At 41.6% G+C, this 17,754-nt stretch overlaps 1 protein-coding gene and 1 pseudogene across 1 annotated transcript in view; one reads left to right on the forward strand and one right to left on the reverse strand.

Annotated features, from left to right (window-relative positions):
* The window catches only part of CDC123 (cell division cycle 123), a 60,397-nt gene that overhangs the window by 3,862 nt on the left and 38,781 nt on the right, over positions 1–17,754 (reverse strand). Inside the window, exons 10-12 of the mRNA XM_004712658.2 lie at positions 10,818–10,940; positions 9,416–9,444; positions 743–871 (exon numbers count right to left, since the gene is read on the reverse strand). Of these exons, the coding sequence (XP_004712715.1) occupies positions 743–871; positions 9,416–9,444; positions 10,818–10,940 (281 nt within the window). The remainder of the gene's footprint in view (positions 1–742; positions 872–9,415; positions 9,445–10,817; positions 10,941–17,754) is intronic.
* LOC105979535 lies at positions 11,082–11,633 on the forward strand (annotated as a pseudogene).

Consider the following 17,754-nt stretch of genomic DNA (forward strand, 5'->3'; position numbering starts at 1 on the left):
GGAATGAATTTTCATCAACACATTTTCTGTCCTTCTAAAGCAGGAAGCGAAAGAATCAGCTGAGAAAAGGTAAAGGCTGGTGGCATAGAAGATTTGAGAAGGGTGGACAATGAAGGACAAAGTTGATTCACAGCCAGAGTCAATGCTGACTCCTGGCCACCCTGTTGGACAGGGAGAACTGCCCTGAGGGTTTCTGAGACTGTAACTAGGGGAGTAGAAAGCCCTGTCTTTCTCCCATGGAGCGGCTTCAGATTTCGAACTGCTGACTTTGCAGTTAGCAACCCAATGAGTAACCACAACGCCACCAGGGCTCCTGAAAAGTTGATGAGTGAAGCTGAATACTCCCAGGGTAGGGAAGTTAAACATTAAAGGCCCACTTGAAAACAGAGGCCACACATGTGAGAAGACATGTGCAACTGGGCTATGTACCCTCTCAGGGTTTGGTGGCCTAGGGCTGGGGTCCAACGAAACAGACAGTAGGGCTTGATGTGCAATGGAGATTCTTCCAGGTGGGTGGCAGATGAAGCCATGAGAAAAAAATCACCTTGACAATGCACCAAATGGTCAGAGTTTTTCTACTCGAGGCTGGCTGAGTGAATCGGAATGTACACCCTCTTTTGATCACCCGCCTGGGCAGAAACTAACAGTAATCTCTGTTACACTACCATGCCTCTCCAAGAACAAGCAGGCAATAACTTAACTGAACTGAATGTATGTCTCCTATGTTTTTAAAGGGTCTCACCTGCTCCAGGGCGTCCCCTTCACTAACGTCAGCTTTCAAGTTTTTCCCGGATATCAGTTCTTCCCAAGTAAACAGCAGTGAATCTGTTACTTCGCCAAAAGGGTTAAAATCGATTAGCCACACCTTTCCCTGTAATGTAGAAGAGAAAAAATCACAAAGAATAAATTAAAAATTAGTATTTAAAGTCTGGAGTCATTCTTTATCAAAAAGATACTCTTCAGCCCATTTGTCCCCAAAGAGAATCTAATTTCAGAAGGTGTTTCCTCTAAGTCCTAGCTGAGAGAAGGCAGCCTGCTAAGGAAAAGCCCCAGAGGAATGAGATTCTAACTCTCCCTCTGCTCACACTGAAATGTTAGGCAAAAAATACAAGGGAGGAGGACACAGAACAGCTCAGAGAGAAGTTCACCCAAAATAGGACAACTGAAAGGCATCCTGGTGGTGCCACGGTTAAGTGCTCAGTTTCTACTCAAAAGGCTGACAGTTCAAAGCCACCGGTTGCTCCTGGGCAGAAAATCTACAGCAGTCTGTTTCTGTAAAGATTACAGTCTTGGAAACCCTCTGGGCAGTTTTCCTCTGTCTTACCAGGTCTCTATGAGGCTGAATTACCCTGATGGCCATGTGTAAAGCAAGGGGGGAAAAAGCAGTATGATTGAACAGATTTCAAAAGCGTGTTCACTGTACTTTCACCAGGAAGCAGGCAGAGGTTAGGCAGATGGCCGCAGTCCTTGGGGAGTGACTCTTGTAACTCCTGAATGGCTGCTGTGCAGGACGGCCTGGTGTTTTCAACATATCAAAAATAGATGGAAACGCTCACTTTTCTTTTGAATTTTAATGTAGCTTTATTTTGTATGTATGGTACACAGCTTAAAAGCATATGAAGGAGAGATTTAAACAATATATAAAGGTGTGAGAGAAATTTCTATCTGCTCCTATTCTGAGAGCAAACCTAAATCGGGGCCCTCTGCCATCAAGTGGATTCCAACTCCTCGCTACCCAACGTAGGGTCTCTGACACTGTCCATATTTACAGGAGCGGATGATGGGTTCGATCCACTGACCCTTCAGTTAGCAGTCAGGTGACACAGTGTAAACTGACCCAGTACTGGCAGAACAGAGCTGGGAGGCTCTGAGATCCTGCCATGAAATTAAACCCAACATATTTGAGTGCCGAGATCTAAGTAGTTAACGTAGTAGTTTAACGTTTCTTTGAATTTTTTATCTTCATTCCACCGGTTTTTCTGATAGAGCCATTCAAATAGTTACAGTAGTTTCTTGTTTACAATTAACCCCTATGTTTTCTATACATTTATAATGGTTCTTGATCTGATGTGTGTGTGTAAACAATCCATATGCCTAAGGAACTAGGTGAGAAGCCCCGGTGGTGCAGTTGGATAAGGGGTTGGGATGCTAAGCACAAGATCAGTGGTTCGAACCCGCCAGCCTCCCTGAGGAAGAAGGTCGAAGTGAGCAGTTCCTGTAGAGATTCACGGCCTCTTAAGCCCTCTGCGGGGTTGCTATGAGTCAGTTTTGTGTTGATGGCAATGGGTGGGTTGGAAGGAACTAGGCAGCATCACTAATATCCAACACTGTCTTACTCACCTACATTTTAGTAAAATTTTAAGATTAAAAAAAAATCAGGATTTGCTTAAAAATCAGGAACACCTAGTAAGCAGCAAAGGAGAAGGTTTTAGTTCACACAGCACCCGAGAGAAAGCCTGGAACATCTCTTGTCGCTGGAGTCGCTTCCTCATGTCAAGTCAGCATCCACGTCGACATTCCTAAACTATGTGAAACAGTAGTGATCATCAATCAACTTCTTGGTTCACCGTCAGCTTTGTTTGGGGACTATTTCTAAGCTACTGGTGATATACTGTCCGTTATTTTAACAAAATGGATGTATTGTCATAAAAAATCCTTTCTACGTGATTTTGTAAGACCAGTCCATGATTGACAGAAACGGGAGGGGGGGTCATTATTAAAAGATACCACCTGTTATTAAAGGAATAATGCACTCTATACACAGCAACTAAGCCACACTAGGAAAAAAAATGAAAATAAATCATCACTGTTAGGACTGATAGCTGATAGTTTATTCTGTACCTTAAGAACTATCCTCTAGTCCAGACAAATCAGAACACAGAAACAAACTAGCTGTAATCTGGTATAAAACTATAAAGATCAGGCTTTTATAGCTCTAATATTATTTTTCATGTGACCTCTCAGACATAAGACTGCCAACAAAACTCTGTTTTGGGGCAATCCATCAGGTAGTAACTCCTAAGATCTATCAATCAACTGACCAACTGTGAGAGTTAAATTTGGGTCTACTTGGCTGGGCCAGGGCCCTGTGGCTTGGCGATAATCCCACATGATGGGATAATACAACATAATCAACACTATGATTGGATCCAGTCTAACGTAATCAACACACTGTGAGCAGCCAGCAGCTGTGGTGGGCTGAAGCCCTTTGATTAGGTCACAGCCTTGAGACGATCAGAAAAAGGCTCTTCACAGTGTGCTGGCTCCTTTTGAAGTTGACTCCGTGGCCATTTTACTTCTGGCACCTGGTTCTTTGACTTCCTGCTGATCCTGGAGACATCAGGGTTTCAGTCACCCTTACACCTACCAGCCTATGTCCTGCTTCCTAGTTTGTCAGGCCGGCAGCTACATGAGTCAGAAGCGTTCCATCTGACCCACAGAATGGACTGGACTTACCCACTTCTACAACTCGGTGGGTGAGTTCTTTCTTGATATAAAGCTCTTTCTATACACACATGCATACAAGCTTACTGGGTTTGCTTCTCTAGAGAACTCAGCCTAACACACTAACTGACATCCTGATGCCCATCTACTCACACAAGTCTCTATGAATCAGACACTGCTAGGCACTAGGGTATAAAGGGCAATAACACATCTACTCCTTTCAAGAGCTCAGTCTAGAACAGAATACCTCCCTCCCCCATGAAACAGAAGGAAAAAACCCTCAAGTACTACAGTAGACTGGTCAGTGCTTCAATAGGGGCAAGAATGAGTACTAACCTACAGAGGAGCATATGGAGAAACCAAACTAATTCTGCACGGAGTGCCTAGGAAAAGCTCCCTGAGGTAACTGGACTTTGAAGAACAGCCTTGATGGTCTGGGAAGGAGCAGAGCAGATGCTAATAGAAAGAGCAAACTAGTGCAAGGGAAAATGACAATAAACTAGCACATGCACTAGTCATGAGATGACACCCCATTCTAGGAATAGGTTATTTCAACTCGGATGTAAAACACATGAGGATTCCAGGATTAAGGTAAGCCAAGGTAACCTTAAGGAGTCCTGGTGGTGTAGTGGGTTACATGTTGGACTACTAAGCAAAAGGTCGGCTGTTTGAAACCCCAAGCCGCTCCTTGGGAGAAAGATGAGATGTTCTACTCCTGTAGAGAGTTACAATCTCAGAAACCCACAGGGAAGTTCCACTCTGTCCTATTATAGGGTCGCTATGAATTGGAATGGACTCAGTGGCAGTGAGCTTTGGGGTTAAAGTAACCTTAAAGGAGCAATGGGGAAGCACTCAGCTATTATCCCAAAGGTTGGCAGTTTGAATCCACCAGCCACTCCGAGGGAGAAAGATGTGGCAGTCTGATTCACTGAAGATTTGTGGCCTTGGAAACCTTATGGGGCAATTACACTTTATCTAATCAGGTCAGTGTGAGTTGGAATGCAACTCATTGGCCTTAAATGCTACCTGAGGAATGCCAAGTGTTGGTCCACTAACCAAAAGGTTGATAGTTCAAACCCATTGTGAGGCACCTTGGAAGACAGGCCTGACAATCAGCCTCTGAAAGATCACAGTCATGAAAATCCCAGGGAGCAGTTCAACTCTCTAACACATGAGTCAGAATCGACAAGTTTGAGTTTTCTCTTTGATCTACACAGGATGGAGTTTGGTTAATCCTTTTAGACGAATATACGAAGTTACAAGAAAAAAGGAGAATCCCTAAAAGCCAACAAGAAAGTAACCCAACCCAACCCAACCCAAGCTGTCAAGTCTGACACCTAGAGCCCAGTAGGTTTGGAGCTATCAGCCCTCATCTTTCTTCTGTGGAATGGGCGTGGCTTGAAACTACCAACCTGTGGTTAGCAACTCAACAGTGAACCCACTCACCACCTAGGCTCCTTCTAGAAATAAAGAAGGACCTGACAGATAGAATTAAGTGTGCTGTAGGAGGGCTTCTTTCCCAAGAAGGGGAGCATGGGTCTTAATATACACACAGGGCTAGGAACGACTGCCCTGTAGAAAGGGGAGACCCATGAAGCAAACCTCAGAGGGCTGCCACATCAAGAAGGAGTACTGCGGGGTGGGGGGAATTCCAGTGTCTGCAGCAACAGGGCACAGGAAGCATGTCTTTCCCTGACTGGGTTTGGGGATCAAGGTAGAAGTAAATGGAACATTAGAAATTTAGGATACTCACAAATTAAAAACAAAGCAAGCTCACTAAAGAACAGAAGTGATTCATTTACGACACCAGTAGGAACCATCAACATGAAGGAATAGAGTCCACAAATACAACAAATGGGACTAATTGCCCAAGAAATCCACACAACCATCACCAGTGACAAGCCATGCATATATACTGGAGTTGGAGAACTCTCTAAAAGCTCAGCGTAGGGTTAATATCAATAAAGATACCAACTAGGCCAAAGATTTAAATGTAAAACAAGAACTCATAAAAGAATTAGGAAGAAAAATACACAGAGGTGGCTGAGTGTGTGTTAAGGCTGTTATTCATAGTCAGAAGCCATAAAAACTATTAGTATATATGATTTCTTATAATGAATTAAGAGCAAGCTGAGATAATCACAAAAGGCTTAATTTCTATAACACATAAGTGTTATTCTTATCTGCCATTAAGTCAGCCCTCAATTCAAAGCAATTCTATACATGCACAATAGAACTGGACCACTGTGACTGACATGTTTTATTTTGGAAGTGGATCGCCAGGCCTTTCTTCCTAGTCTATTGTAGTCTAGTCTTCCTTCCACGCTGTCCAGCATCATGGCATCACACAGCTCCTGTGGCAGACTGCACCTGAGGTGCACTGTGCCCAATGAACCCTGACCCCCCACGTGGAAGGTGAGACGCCTACCACTGAACCACCAGCGCCCTTCTCACAGAGAAAGCGCTCCTTCCTGTCTGCTGAGGGCAAGCAAGACCACGAGCAAGAGTTCACAAACATGAACCCTAACTATATAACAAGAGGAAACTTGAATCTCATGCAAAATAAAAGCAATATAAACGGAACTTACATTACTTCTAATCAATTGGAACAAAAGAGAAGCAAAACCCTCAAAACACGTGACAGTGCATCTGTTGGGGAGCTTTGAGGGCGCAGGCAGGTACTGGCCTTCACTCCTGACGGAACTCAGTGGGGTCGGATTCACGTTCTCTACTCAAATGTTTTGCCATTTGACCCAGGAATGCTGGTTTCTGGTAATTTACTGATAGACAGGCTTGCACACACAAGAAACAATACATGTGCAAATGATTTACCACTGGGTTTGTGCCTGATAACTGACAGAAAATTAAACCATTCCAAACTAGCATGTGTCTAAGAATAAAACCCAGAAGTAAAACAAAAACTGACGGAATTATAAAGGAGATTTTAACATACCTTGCTCAGTAACTGACAGGGCAGACAGAAAACTTGGAAATTATAACATAGATTTTTTTTGTTCGTTGCCTTTAAAGATTTTTTTTTAAGAGAACATTTTTTCCAGAAGCTGAAAAAAGACAAAGGTCTTTCTTCAGAGCTAACAGGGAAAGAAATCCTTCCCTCAGACCTTGCAGCCTGAATTTAGATGTCTAAGTTCTTAACCGAGAAAATAACTTCCTATTCACTAAAGCCACACACTTGATATAAGCAGCACTTAGAAGCTACGACACCCCAGAATTACTAAACCAGTTGGTCACCACTTTGACATATACAAGATGGTTAGAATCTATGAACACTGAGTCATGTGCACAGGCACAGTAAGTAGAAACATCAACGTTTTGCCAAGTCCAGATACATTTCAGTTATATTTCATATAGGAGATTATCATAAAAGAAGAGTTCACTTCCTATAGGAATTGCCAAAAAATCCATACAAAAATATGGATTCAAGAAAGTGCCAGGCACTGGTACAAGTGCCACTGAGCAAATGCAAGTGCACTCTGTATCCGGGCAGACATCTCTTCTTAGGAACGGCTCCCATGTTTAGACTGGCAGCATTCTCACTTTCAGGAAATGTAGCTAATTTCAGTTCAGTTAGATCACAGCAGTAATTACTCATGTACATGTCCAACTTCACTTAAAAGCATTCATATAATTCTTTCACCACCTTACACCTTGGTACCTACCAGCCCAGCCCTACTGAATTACAGCAGCTCTTACCATTTGCTAGGGAAATAGTGAAAAATTGCTAAATTTTCAAATGCCACTATAAAGTATTCTTGCCTCAGTTTTACTGTGTGTAAAATGGGGGAGAGGGTGTGTGAGGGGGTGAGACTAGTATATATGGATTACATATATGAGACTAGTATATATGGATTTAGGGGATACTGAATTCAATGAGAATGGAGTTCTTCTGAGCTGCGTATTCAGGCAATGGGTTAAGTGTATTTACTCATTCACTGACTCAATCCTTCTGGCCACCAGGCCATTCCCTGGAATGTCTGCAACTCTGTCATTCTCCATTTGAAGGTAATCTCTTGGAAGGTTAGAATATTATCTTCTTTGAAACATATTATGGAGCCCTAGTGGTGTGGTGGGTATGAGTTGGGCTGTGATCCACAAGGTCTGCAGTTCGAAACCACCAGCTGCTCCACAGGAGAATGATGGGGCTTTCTACTCCTATGAAGAATTAGTTTCAGAAACTCACAGGGGCAGTTCTACAGGGTGGGCAGGGATCAGAAGTGACGTAATGGCAGTGAGTTAAAACTTGTCAGAAGCATAGTATCTTACATATTAAAAACAAAACCAACAAACTCATGCCACCAGGTCAATTCCCACTCACAGCGGCCCTACATAGGTCTTCCACGACTGTCAATATTGGGGCAGGAGGCACCATCTTTCTTCCAAGGAGTGCTCCATGGGTTCAAACCACCGACCTTGTGGTTAGCAGTGCAATTACCAGACAGCGCCTCCAGGGATCCTTAACTCAATACATTCTGGCTGCATGAGTGATGGGACTTGGCTAATGCCTATCTCTTAGCAGCAAACCCAGGACTAGAACCCTGGCCTCTTGTTTAATCTTGTTTAAGTATCTAGCCATTTCATTACACTGGTTTCCCATTCGTTGTCTATGGTTTGTTTCCCTGAAGCTGAAAGTTGGCCAGGAAGCATCCCTCTTCTTAACCCAGTATAGATGTATAGCCTCTTTTTTCTAGCGCTTAACAGAAACTGTTGTCCTTGAAAACAAAACCTTGAAAAATATAGTAAGTGATGCCTTATGATTTAACACGTAGTGAAGGTTAACAGCAATTCAAGAATTTGACCATGTGGGCCATATCATTTTGTCCAAAAAAATGATTCAAAAATACACATGCATTACTACAATGAAGTTGCTATGAGAAGAATAAGTAAATTCTGTAGGTATACAAGTAACCTATTTGGGAAACACAACTTCCTAATAGCTAATTCAATGAGCTCTACTCAGAGAGCAACATTTAATAACTTAAATGTCTTTTTTTTTAATTACATGATCTTAACAGTAAGAGAGAGACCTGTGAGAGATTTATATGGTTTTATGTTCTTTTTCCTGATAGACTGTCTAGTGAGGTTTAAAAGGAGCCCTGGTGGAGTAGTGCTTACTCATTGGGCCGCTAATTGCAAGGTCAGCGATTTGAAACCAGCAGCCACTCCACAGAGGACAGGGGGCTTCCTGCTCCCCTAAGGAGTGACGTCTGAGAAACTCACAGGGGCAGTTGTACCCTGTCCTACAGGGTCGCTATGAGTGAGTCTGATTTTGAGTCAGGTCTAAAGAATAAATTTAAATGGTTCTAATCCTCATCTCTGGTCTAAAAATAAAAAGAATGTGAATCACGTTAGCTGACTAAAAATGATTGTTTAAATAGAAAACGACATATTCCTGGCCACATCTGAGTGTGTACACGGTACTATTTTAATCAGACCTCTCACAAAAGTACAAACTAGGACATACGGTGGCCATTTAACCATCTGTTAAACAAATAATCCTTAACCATACGGAAGGTAATTGATTAAACTATTACACATTCTTAAAACAGCATTGAGAACTGGTCAGCTCCAAATCACAGTGGCGTCATGTGTCAGAGAGGGCCGTTCCCTAAGGCTGTGTGGTACTCACTGTCCCATGTCACTGACTGTAATCTTCACAGAAGCAGCTTGCCAAGCCTTGCTTCCCTGGCACCACTTGGTAGGTCTGCACTGCCAACTTTTAAGTATGTCAAAGAGCATAAACCATTCATGCTACCCAGACACCACGCCTCAGGGCATGTATATCTTAAGGGGAGGCTCTGGACCACGGTAAAACATTCACACATAAATTTCAAGGCTTTAGCTGATCTGAGAAAATATTCTTTGAGCAGCAGGATATTTACAAACTAATAGTACTCTGCTGACTTATGAGATCAACCCTGATTCTAAAGCATATAATCTGGTTTCTACTTACCCTACTGTCTCGGTATATATCAAATACAACTGAAAGGGAAAAAAGTTCCAAGTTAATAATAAAGTAGTACACTTTAAACAGATGAACTAATAATTTCATGCTCTAAGTCTATTTTTGAAAATAAAAATGTCTTCTATTATTAAACAAACACTATGGATGGATCTGGGGATTTAATGTTTCCAAATCTCAAACATAAAACAGTAATCTGCAATGTTATATCTAATGATCCTCCTTCCCTTTGACCCACCCCCCGCCCGAAAATCACAAGCCTTCACAATTCAAAATTCAAACCAAATACTAAAATCACCTCAAACAGTTCCCTGTAGACAAATGGACTACACAAGAACAACAAAGGAAACTGTCCCTGAGGAGAATGTACCAGTGAAGGGAACAGCCAACACTCATCCCTAATTCGCGAAGAATGAAATGAGTAAAATTTAGCATAGGAAATTATAAAATCCAGCTATGCTTAATGGCATGGGTAATCCTTTACAACAAATCTGCTCTACAATCCAGGTTTGGCAGGTGGAGAAAATATACACCATAAGCAATTTTAAGACCCATAGATAGTCTCTACACACAGAGGGCTTCAAAAATGCCATGGAAAAATGCAATGGCAAAATGATGGAATTTTTTCCCACAGCCAGGCTTACTACAGGTGGACAGAGGCTGGTGGGACCTCCACGACCATGGTCTTAAGTCGCTCTTCATACACAGAACTGAACTCAATTTCTAGGCAAATACTGCACAAGCCTAGCAGGAGAACATCCGTATCTTTGAGTCCTCAACCATCTGAGATGAAAAGGGCAGCACTTCCCAAAGGCACGTTCAGCTGGGTTAGGAGAGGAGGAGGAGGGGCACAGGAGACCCTGGGAGGAAGTGTGACAAACGATGCTACATTGTAGGAATCGCAACTGGTAAGATGAAATAAAATGGGTTGAAACGGAATTAAAAATTGATCTGCTCTGTAAATCTTCACCCAATTCACATTAAAAAGGGGGAAAAATGGTAATGAAAAATTCCCATACACTTTTTGAAGCCCTCTCATATAAGTTCAATTCTTAAAACCAAAGGACAACGGTTTACCCTGTGCCTTGCTCTGTTGGATCGTTCAACTAAAGACGCTAGAGAGGAAGATCACTCGGCAAGCTAATTCAATCACATAACTGACACACCCCAATCTATAAGGATTTTCTGAAATATGCAAAAAAAATCAGAAATCGTAGGAGAGAGCTGTTTCCAAAGAAATCAAATCACCTCTAATGAAATAAAATAAATTTAACATGTAAATGATAAGCTATGCCAAAGAATAGCAAACTGCTGAAACTGCAGTCTTTTTATCCACTTTAAAAATATTCACCACTGTCCAGTAAGGGTCACTGGGTCAATATACAGTACTTACAGTCTTCATCTAAGAATTTATATTGTATGTGCTTCTTGAAAAAGTCTTGAATGCATCTGCAAATTTCTTCCTTTTGCTTAAAAATATGATCATAGTATTGTGTGTAGTCCCGCTGAGAAATACCTGACATAAAATATAAAGGAAAAGATTTTATATTATTATTATATAGGATTACAGGCAAAAACACCAATGTGATTTAAACTTTTTTTTTAATGTTTGAAACCTTTTTTTGACAAGTAGTATTACAGTAGATTAAACACCCAATCAAAAGACTATGGGATTCCAGGTTCCCCCTCCATTGCTGTAGTAACCTGGTTCAGGGCCTCAGGGGTGTTCCTGATGCCCCTCACCCACCCACAAAGATCTCAGGTAGGCAGGGGATAGTTAGAGGGGTCGCAATCTTTCAGCCAAGTTATTTTACTCGGATCATCAGCTGACTGTACCAGAGGAGCTAGTGTCTAATGACAAGACAAGGATTCTTAACATCTAGTCCAGGCTCACTGAGGCCAAACTTGGGCGAGGGCTGTGCTGAGTGAGCGGCAGCAGGCTCTATACTGAGATGCCAGGTGGTGTCCTCCCCGAGGGGAGCAAAGGCAGTCTCGCAGTGTTCCCAAAGTTCACTAAAAAGCAGCTCTGCGTGTATCACGTCTGTTTGCTTCCACAGGGACAGAGATGGCAGAGCCACCTTGTTCCATACCTTGAACTTTCTGGGCTTTGAGATTGTGAGAACAGGGCACCCCCTTGTCCCCAAGAGACCCGTCTGATGCCTGCTTCATGGTCTACACGCTGGAGAGGGGCTCCTCGAAGAAGGGGTAGCAGCCCCGCCACTTGCAGAGGCTGGCCAGCCCAATGGCCCTGCCCACAGCAGTTGATTCCATGTGCATAGGCGGGGGGCCCCAGCCGGCCCCTCTTCCTAGGTATGCCTGCATGTTGTAATTGTGAAAATAAACGCTCACTCCAAATAATAATAATAAAAAGATGACAACTATGGAATTTTAAATGATCCACTGCATTACACAGACATAAAACTACCAGCTGTAGAAAGGCTGACTGCTAAATTTTTATTTATCATGCATTCTTATTTTTGGAAAAATAAGTCTTATTTAGTACAATGGAAAAATGTATTAAATAAGATCTCAGTCATAAGAACAATTCCGTTAAAAAATTTAAAGGCAACTTTATTGTTTTTTTAATTAACTACTTTTATTGGGGGCTCTTACATCTCTTATCACAATCCATGCATTCATCTATTGTGTTAAGGACATTTATACATATGTTGTCATCACCATTTTCAAAGCATTTTCTTTCTGCTTGAGCCCTTGGTATCAGCTCTTCATTTTACCCCCTTTCTCATGAACCCTTGATAAGTTATAGATTATTATTTTCATATCTTACACCATCCTGTCACCCTTCACTCACATTTCTGTTGTTCGTCCCCCTAGTAGGGGGTTATATGCTGATCCTTGTGATCAATTCTCCTTTTGTTCCCCCCTCCTTCCCCTTATCCTCCTGGTATGTCTATTCTCATTATTGGTCCTGAGGGTTTTTTCTATCCTGGATTCCCTGTGTTGTGGGCTCTTATCTGTAGCAGTGTGCATGTTCTGGTCTAATCCGATTTGTAAGGTAATATTTTAGTATATTTTTTAATCATTTTATTGGGGACTCATACAACTCATCACAATCCATAAATACATCCACTGTGTCAAGCACATTTGTACATTTGTTGCCATCGTCATTCTCAAAATATTTGCTATCTACTTGAGCCCTTGGTATCAGTTCCTCATTTCCCCCCTGCCTCCCCCTCCCTCATGAACCCTTGATAATTTATAAATTAATATTATTTTGTCATATCTTACACCGTCCGACATATCCCTTCACCCACTTTTCTGTTGTCCATCCCCCACAGAGGAGGTTATATGTAGATCTTTGTTTGTAAGGTAATACTGAGGTTATGATAGTGGCAGGGAGGAAGCATTAAAGAACTAGAGGAAAGCTGTGTGTTTCATCAGTGCTCTACTGCACCCAACTGGCTTATCTCTTCCCTGTGACCCTTCTGTGAGGGGATCCAGTTGTCTACAGATGGGCTTTGGGTCTCCACTCCTCATCCGCCCCCACACTCCCCATTCACCTTGGTATGATTTTGTTCTGTGTCTTAGATGCCTGATACCTTATCCAATTGACACCTCATGATCACACAGGCTGGGGTGCTTTTTCCACGGGGGCTTTGTAGCTTCTCAGCTAGATGGCTGCTATTTTATCTTCAAGCCTTTAAGACCCCAGATACTATATATTTTGGTAGCTGGGCACCATCAGCTTTCTTCACCACATTTGCTTATGCACCCATTTTGTCTTCAGCTATCATGTCAGGAAGGTGAGCATCACAGAATCCTGGGTTTATTAGAACAAAGTGTTCTTGTGTTGAGGGAGTACTTGAGTCGAGGCCCAATGTCCATCTGCCACCTTAATTCTTAACATACAGATAAAAGTACATAGCTCTATTTCCCTATCATTATATATAAATATATTTCCATATGTACATACTTGTAGTTAGACCTCTATAAATGGCCTTTGCCTCCTGGTTCTGTCCTCTACTTCTAAATGCAACTTTAAATGGCACACATCATCAACTGTTATTGCTTTGATTTTCCCAAAACCCTTGCATCAAATTAGTATTCTTTTCCAATTTCTCCAGGAAAACTTAAAACAACCCTCATATTCACATTTTGTCTCCCACATTCACATTGTATTTCATAGGAGCACTCAAATTTTCTTTTGATGTTTTACTCTACCTTAATAAGCCATGGAAAAGCAAGCATTTCTCTTGAAGAGTGACTTGCTGATGTACTTTCCAACACACTAACAGGGCTATTGTAAAAACTCCATCAATTTAATCTAGTCCAGTGATGGGGAACATCCAGCCCAAGGGCTGTGTAAGGCCCCCCCAAATCATCAATATTAGCTAATACTACACCCTTCACCAAAGAGAAACAATTCTCGCCATCACACTAGGGATAGGTTAATTAACCGTTGGAACAAATACAGCAGGCTACTATTGATGTTGATACTTTTGTATGGTCCTCAAATACTGTTATAAATGTCAAAATAGCCCTTGTCAGAAATCAGGTTCCCTATCCTTGGTCTAGTCCTAGGAAACAGGTCTCTGCTCTGAAAGAAGGGCTTCCAATCCTCAATCACATGCCAACAGAATTCACATCTTCAGATGAATTCAATGGCATTTATTCCACAAATATCTGACAACAAAATAAATGTAAACAGTCCAAATTTCAGTAGTTAATATGTGTATCTTTAAAAAAATAAACAGTTGACTTCCAGCCAAATGATGGTTTGGTCAGATGTACCACGCTGTCTTTTAAGACACAGGAGACTAAGTAAAACCAGTACAGGAAACAGTCCTGGAATCTGCACATCATGTTAAAGGAGGAAGAAAGACATCAAACAGATTTGAAGGAGAAACTGATTGAAAAAAATAAACACGAAGAGACCAAGGAGAGGACCAGCCAGCCCAGAACAACTTGTGCACCTTGAGAGAAAGAGCAGTAATCCCAGGTAAAGTGCATAAAAGGCGACTTCTTCTCCGAATACACCCAGTAAGACTTAGGTAACCGTGGAGACATGTTGTCATCAAGGTAGGTCAGACTCCCAGCAACCCTGTGCAGCCCTGCGCCATTCTCACAATGACTGTGCTTGAGCCCGCGGTGGAAACCACCTATCAGCTCACCGCACTGAGGGGCTTCCTCCCTCTTTGTCACTAACCCTTCCCTTTCGCAAGCATGACGGGCTTTGCCCGGGACTGCTTCTCTCCTGATCAATTGTCCAAAGCGTGCTGAATACAGACTCACAGTCCTGGCTTCTGAGACATGCATTTTTTCTTCTTCTGGCTGTCCTTGGTACTTTCAATATTCTTCATCAACGTCATTATTCACATACATCAATTCTCCTGTGGTTTTCCTTATTTGCTGTAATGGGAAAAAATTACAAATACCACACCTTAGTCCTCAACATGGCACCTTTATTCTTCAACACTTGAAAGGGGTCTCGTGCAGCAGAAATGACTGATACGATATATTGATTTCTTGTCTGTTTCTCCCACTGTGGACTCAAGCAAGATGAAATCCTTGACATCTTCAATCTCTCCTCTGTGTATCACGATGTTGTCTATTGGCTCAGGGTTCAGTTGTGAGGATTTTTTTTTTTTCACTGAGTTGTACTCCACCCACACTACAGGCTGGAGTCCTTGGTCTTCTGTGAAACACAAAAACAAGATCTGCTGTGGTAGATTTTCCCAATGCAGTACATTGTCTGATTACTTGACTGCTGTTTCGTGGATCCGAGTAAATGAAATACTTGATGACTTCAATCACGTCTCTCTCAAGGTTGGTTCAGTTATGAGGATTTGTGTTTACTTTCTGTTGAGGGGCAATCAATGTTGCAGATGGCTGTCTTTGACCTTGCTCAGTAAGTGCTTCAAGTCTTCTTCACTTCAGCAAGCAGGGTTCTGCCACTACAGGCTGTGAACGAATCTTCCACCAGTTCTGATGCTGCATTCTTCCTCATGTAGTCCAGCTGCTAGGACCAAGATTACGTGCTCAGCACACAGACTGAGTAAGGCGGTGAGAGGACACACACACCCTGACACACACCCTTCCTGATTTTAAACTGCAAAGTATCTCCTTGTTGTGTTTCAACAACTGCCTCGGGATTTGTGTACAATAAAGTATGTTCTGGAATTCTCATTCTTGTCAATGTTACCCACAGTTTGTTGTGGCCCATGCAATCAAATGTTTTTATATAGTTAATAAAGTATAAGTAAGCATCTTTCTGGCATTCTCTACATTTAGCCAAGATCCATCTGATGTCAGTAATGACATAATCCTCATTACATATCCTCTTCTAAATTTGGTTTGAATTTCTGTAGCTCCTTTTTGATGCAGCTCTAACAGTTTTTAAAATACCTCCAGCAAAATTTTACACATATTATTCAATAATTTCTATATTCTGCTGTGTCATCTTTCTTTGGAATGTACACAAATAGGGATCTCTTCCAGTCAGTCAACCATGTATTTGACTCCCAAATTTCATGGGATAGATGAGTATTTCCAAAACTGGATTGGTGCTAGATCAGTTACTTGAAATATTTCAGTTGGTACCCCATCAATTCCAAAACCTTGTTGTTGATACTGCCTTCCATACGGCTTGCACTTCTTCATTCAATACTATCAGTTCTTGATCATGTTACCTCCTGAAAGGGTTGAATGGTAACTTTTTTTTGGTACAGTGACTGTGCATTCCTTTCATCTTTTTTTGATGGTTTCTGAATCACTTAATATCTGCCAAGGGAATCCTTCAATATTACAACTCAAGGCTTGAATTTTTCTTCAGTTCTTTTCAGCTGGAGATTCACTGAGTGTACCTGTATCTTGGTTTTCTTATGCTAGGATTTTGTTTCACTATGTTTCCTTATGATGCCTTTTGAAATTTCCTGTTCAGCAGTTAGCTTCTCCATCTTTTCACACACACACAGTCATGTTGACTCCTGTGTATTTCATCGAGTGAGGTCTACATGTAGAGTCACCATTTGTGTTATTGAAAAAAGGTACTTGCAGTGAAGAAGGCACTGGTCTTAAAAAACTATTATGCAATCTTCATTCCTTCATTCCTTCATGTTTTCAACTTTCACATGCTAATCACAGTAATTATCAATGCATCTTGATTGCACGCTCAATCAATTTCAGACTGAAAAGGTCGGTAGAATCCTTCACTTTCTTCACTGGTTTTAGTGTTTAGCACATAAATTTGAATAATTGTTGTATTATCTGATTTCCCTTGTAGGTATATAGATATCATCTTATCACAGACATTATGGTACTTCAAAATAGATGCTGAAATGTCCTTTGTGACGATGAATAAGATGCCATTTCTCCTGAATTTGACATTCCTGGCATAATAAACCATGATTGTTTGATTCAAAGAGGCCAACACCAGTCCTAGGCTCACTAATGCCTAGGATATCAATATTTATATGTTCCATTTCATTTCATTTGATTGACTTCCAGTTTTCCTGGGTTCATACTCTGTATACTCCGTGTTCTGATTAGTAATGGATACTTGCAGGTGTTGCTTCTCCTTCTGAGTTGTGTCACATCAGAAAATGAAGTTTCTTGTTTTTTCTCCCCCAAATGAAATTCTTAAAAGCTTTGCTCCCTCTACATCATTAAACTCAATGCTACTTTGAGGAGGCTGCTCTTCCACGGTTGTATTTTGAGTGGCTTATGATGAGGGGCTCTCGTCTGGTACTATATCAGACAATGTTCCACTGTGACTCATAAGATTGTCAGTGACTATTCCATTAGATGTGGATAGTCTCTTCCTTCTTCCTGCTCTGTTCTGTCTGTAAGCCCTGATGAAAGCTGTTGGCCATGAATGACCCTGCTGGTATTTAAAATATTGGTGGAATAGCTTCCCGCATCACAGTAACATGCAAACCACCAGAGTTTGGCAAAATGACAGATGAGTGGGGAAAGTAGAACATACATAGGGAAATTATGCAAACTTCTGACCCATAATCAAATACCATATCTAGGTCAAATGAATTAATACAATCCACGAAGACAATGTGCTACATCCTACTTTGTTAAGTGGTGTCTAGGGTCTTAAAAGCTTTCAAGGGGCCGTCTAAGACACAACTACTGGTCTCTCCCATTTAGAGCAGGGAAGAGTGACGATGAAAAGCTCAAGGGCATTATTAGCCCCAAAGGTTAACAGATCACCCACTAGTCTGAGACCAGAAGAACTAGAAGATCCCTGGCTACAATTACCAATTGCTCTGATCAGGTTTACAATGCAAGGTCCTTGGGTATCCATTGGTCATTAATCAGCGCTAAAGAACTTTTGTAACACTTGCCCAAGTCGTGCAGAG

The sequence above is a fragment of the Echinops telfairi genome, unplaced genomic scaffold (genome assembly GCF_000313985.2).
Source record: "Echinops telfairi isolate 266 unplaced genomic scaffold, ASM31398v2 ScPeMD7_7473;HRSCAF=8511, whole genome shotgun sequence".
Taxonomy (NCBI): Eukaryota; Metazoa; Chordata; class Mammalia; order Afrosoricida; family Tenrecidae; genus Echinops; species Echinops telfairi.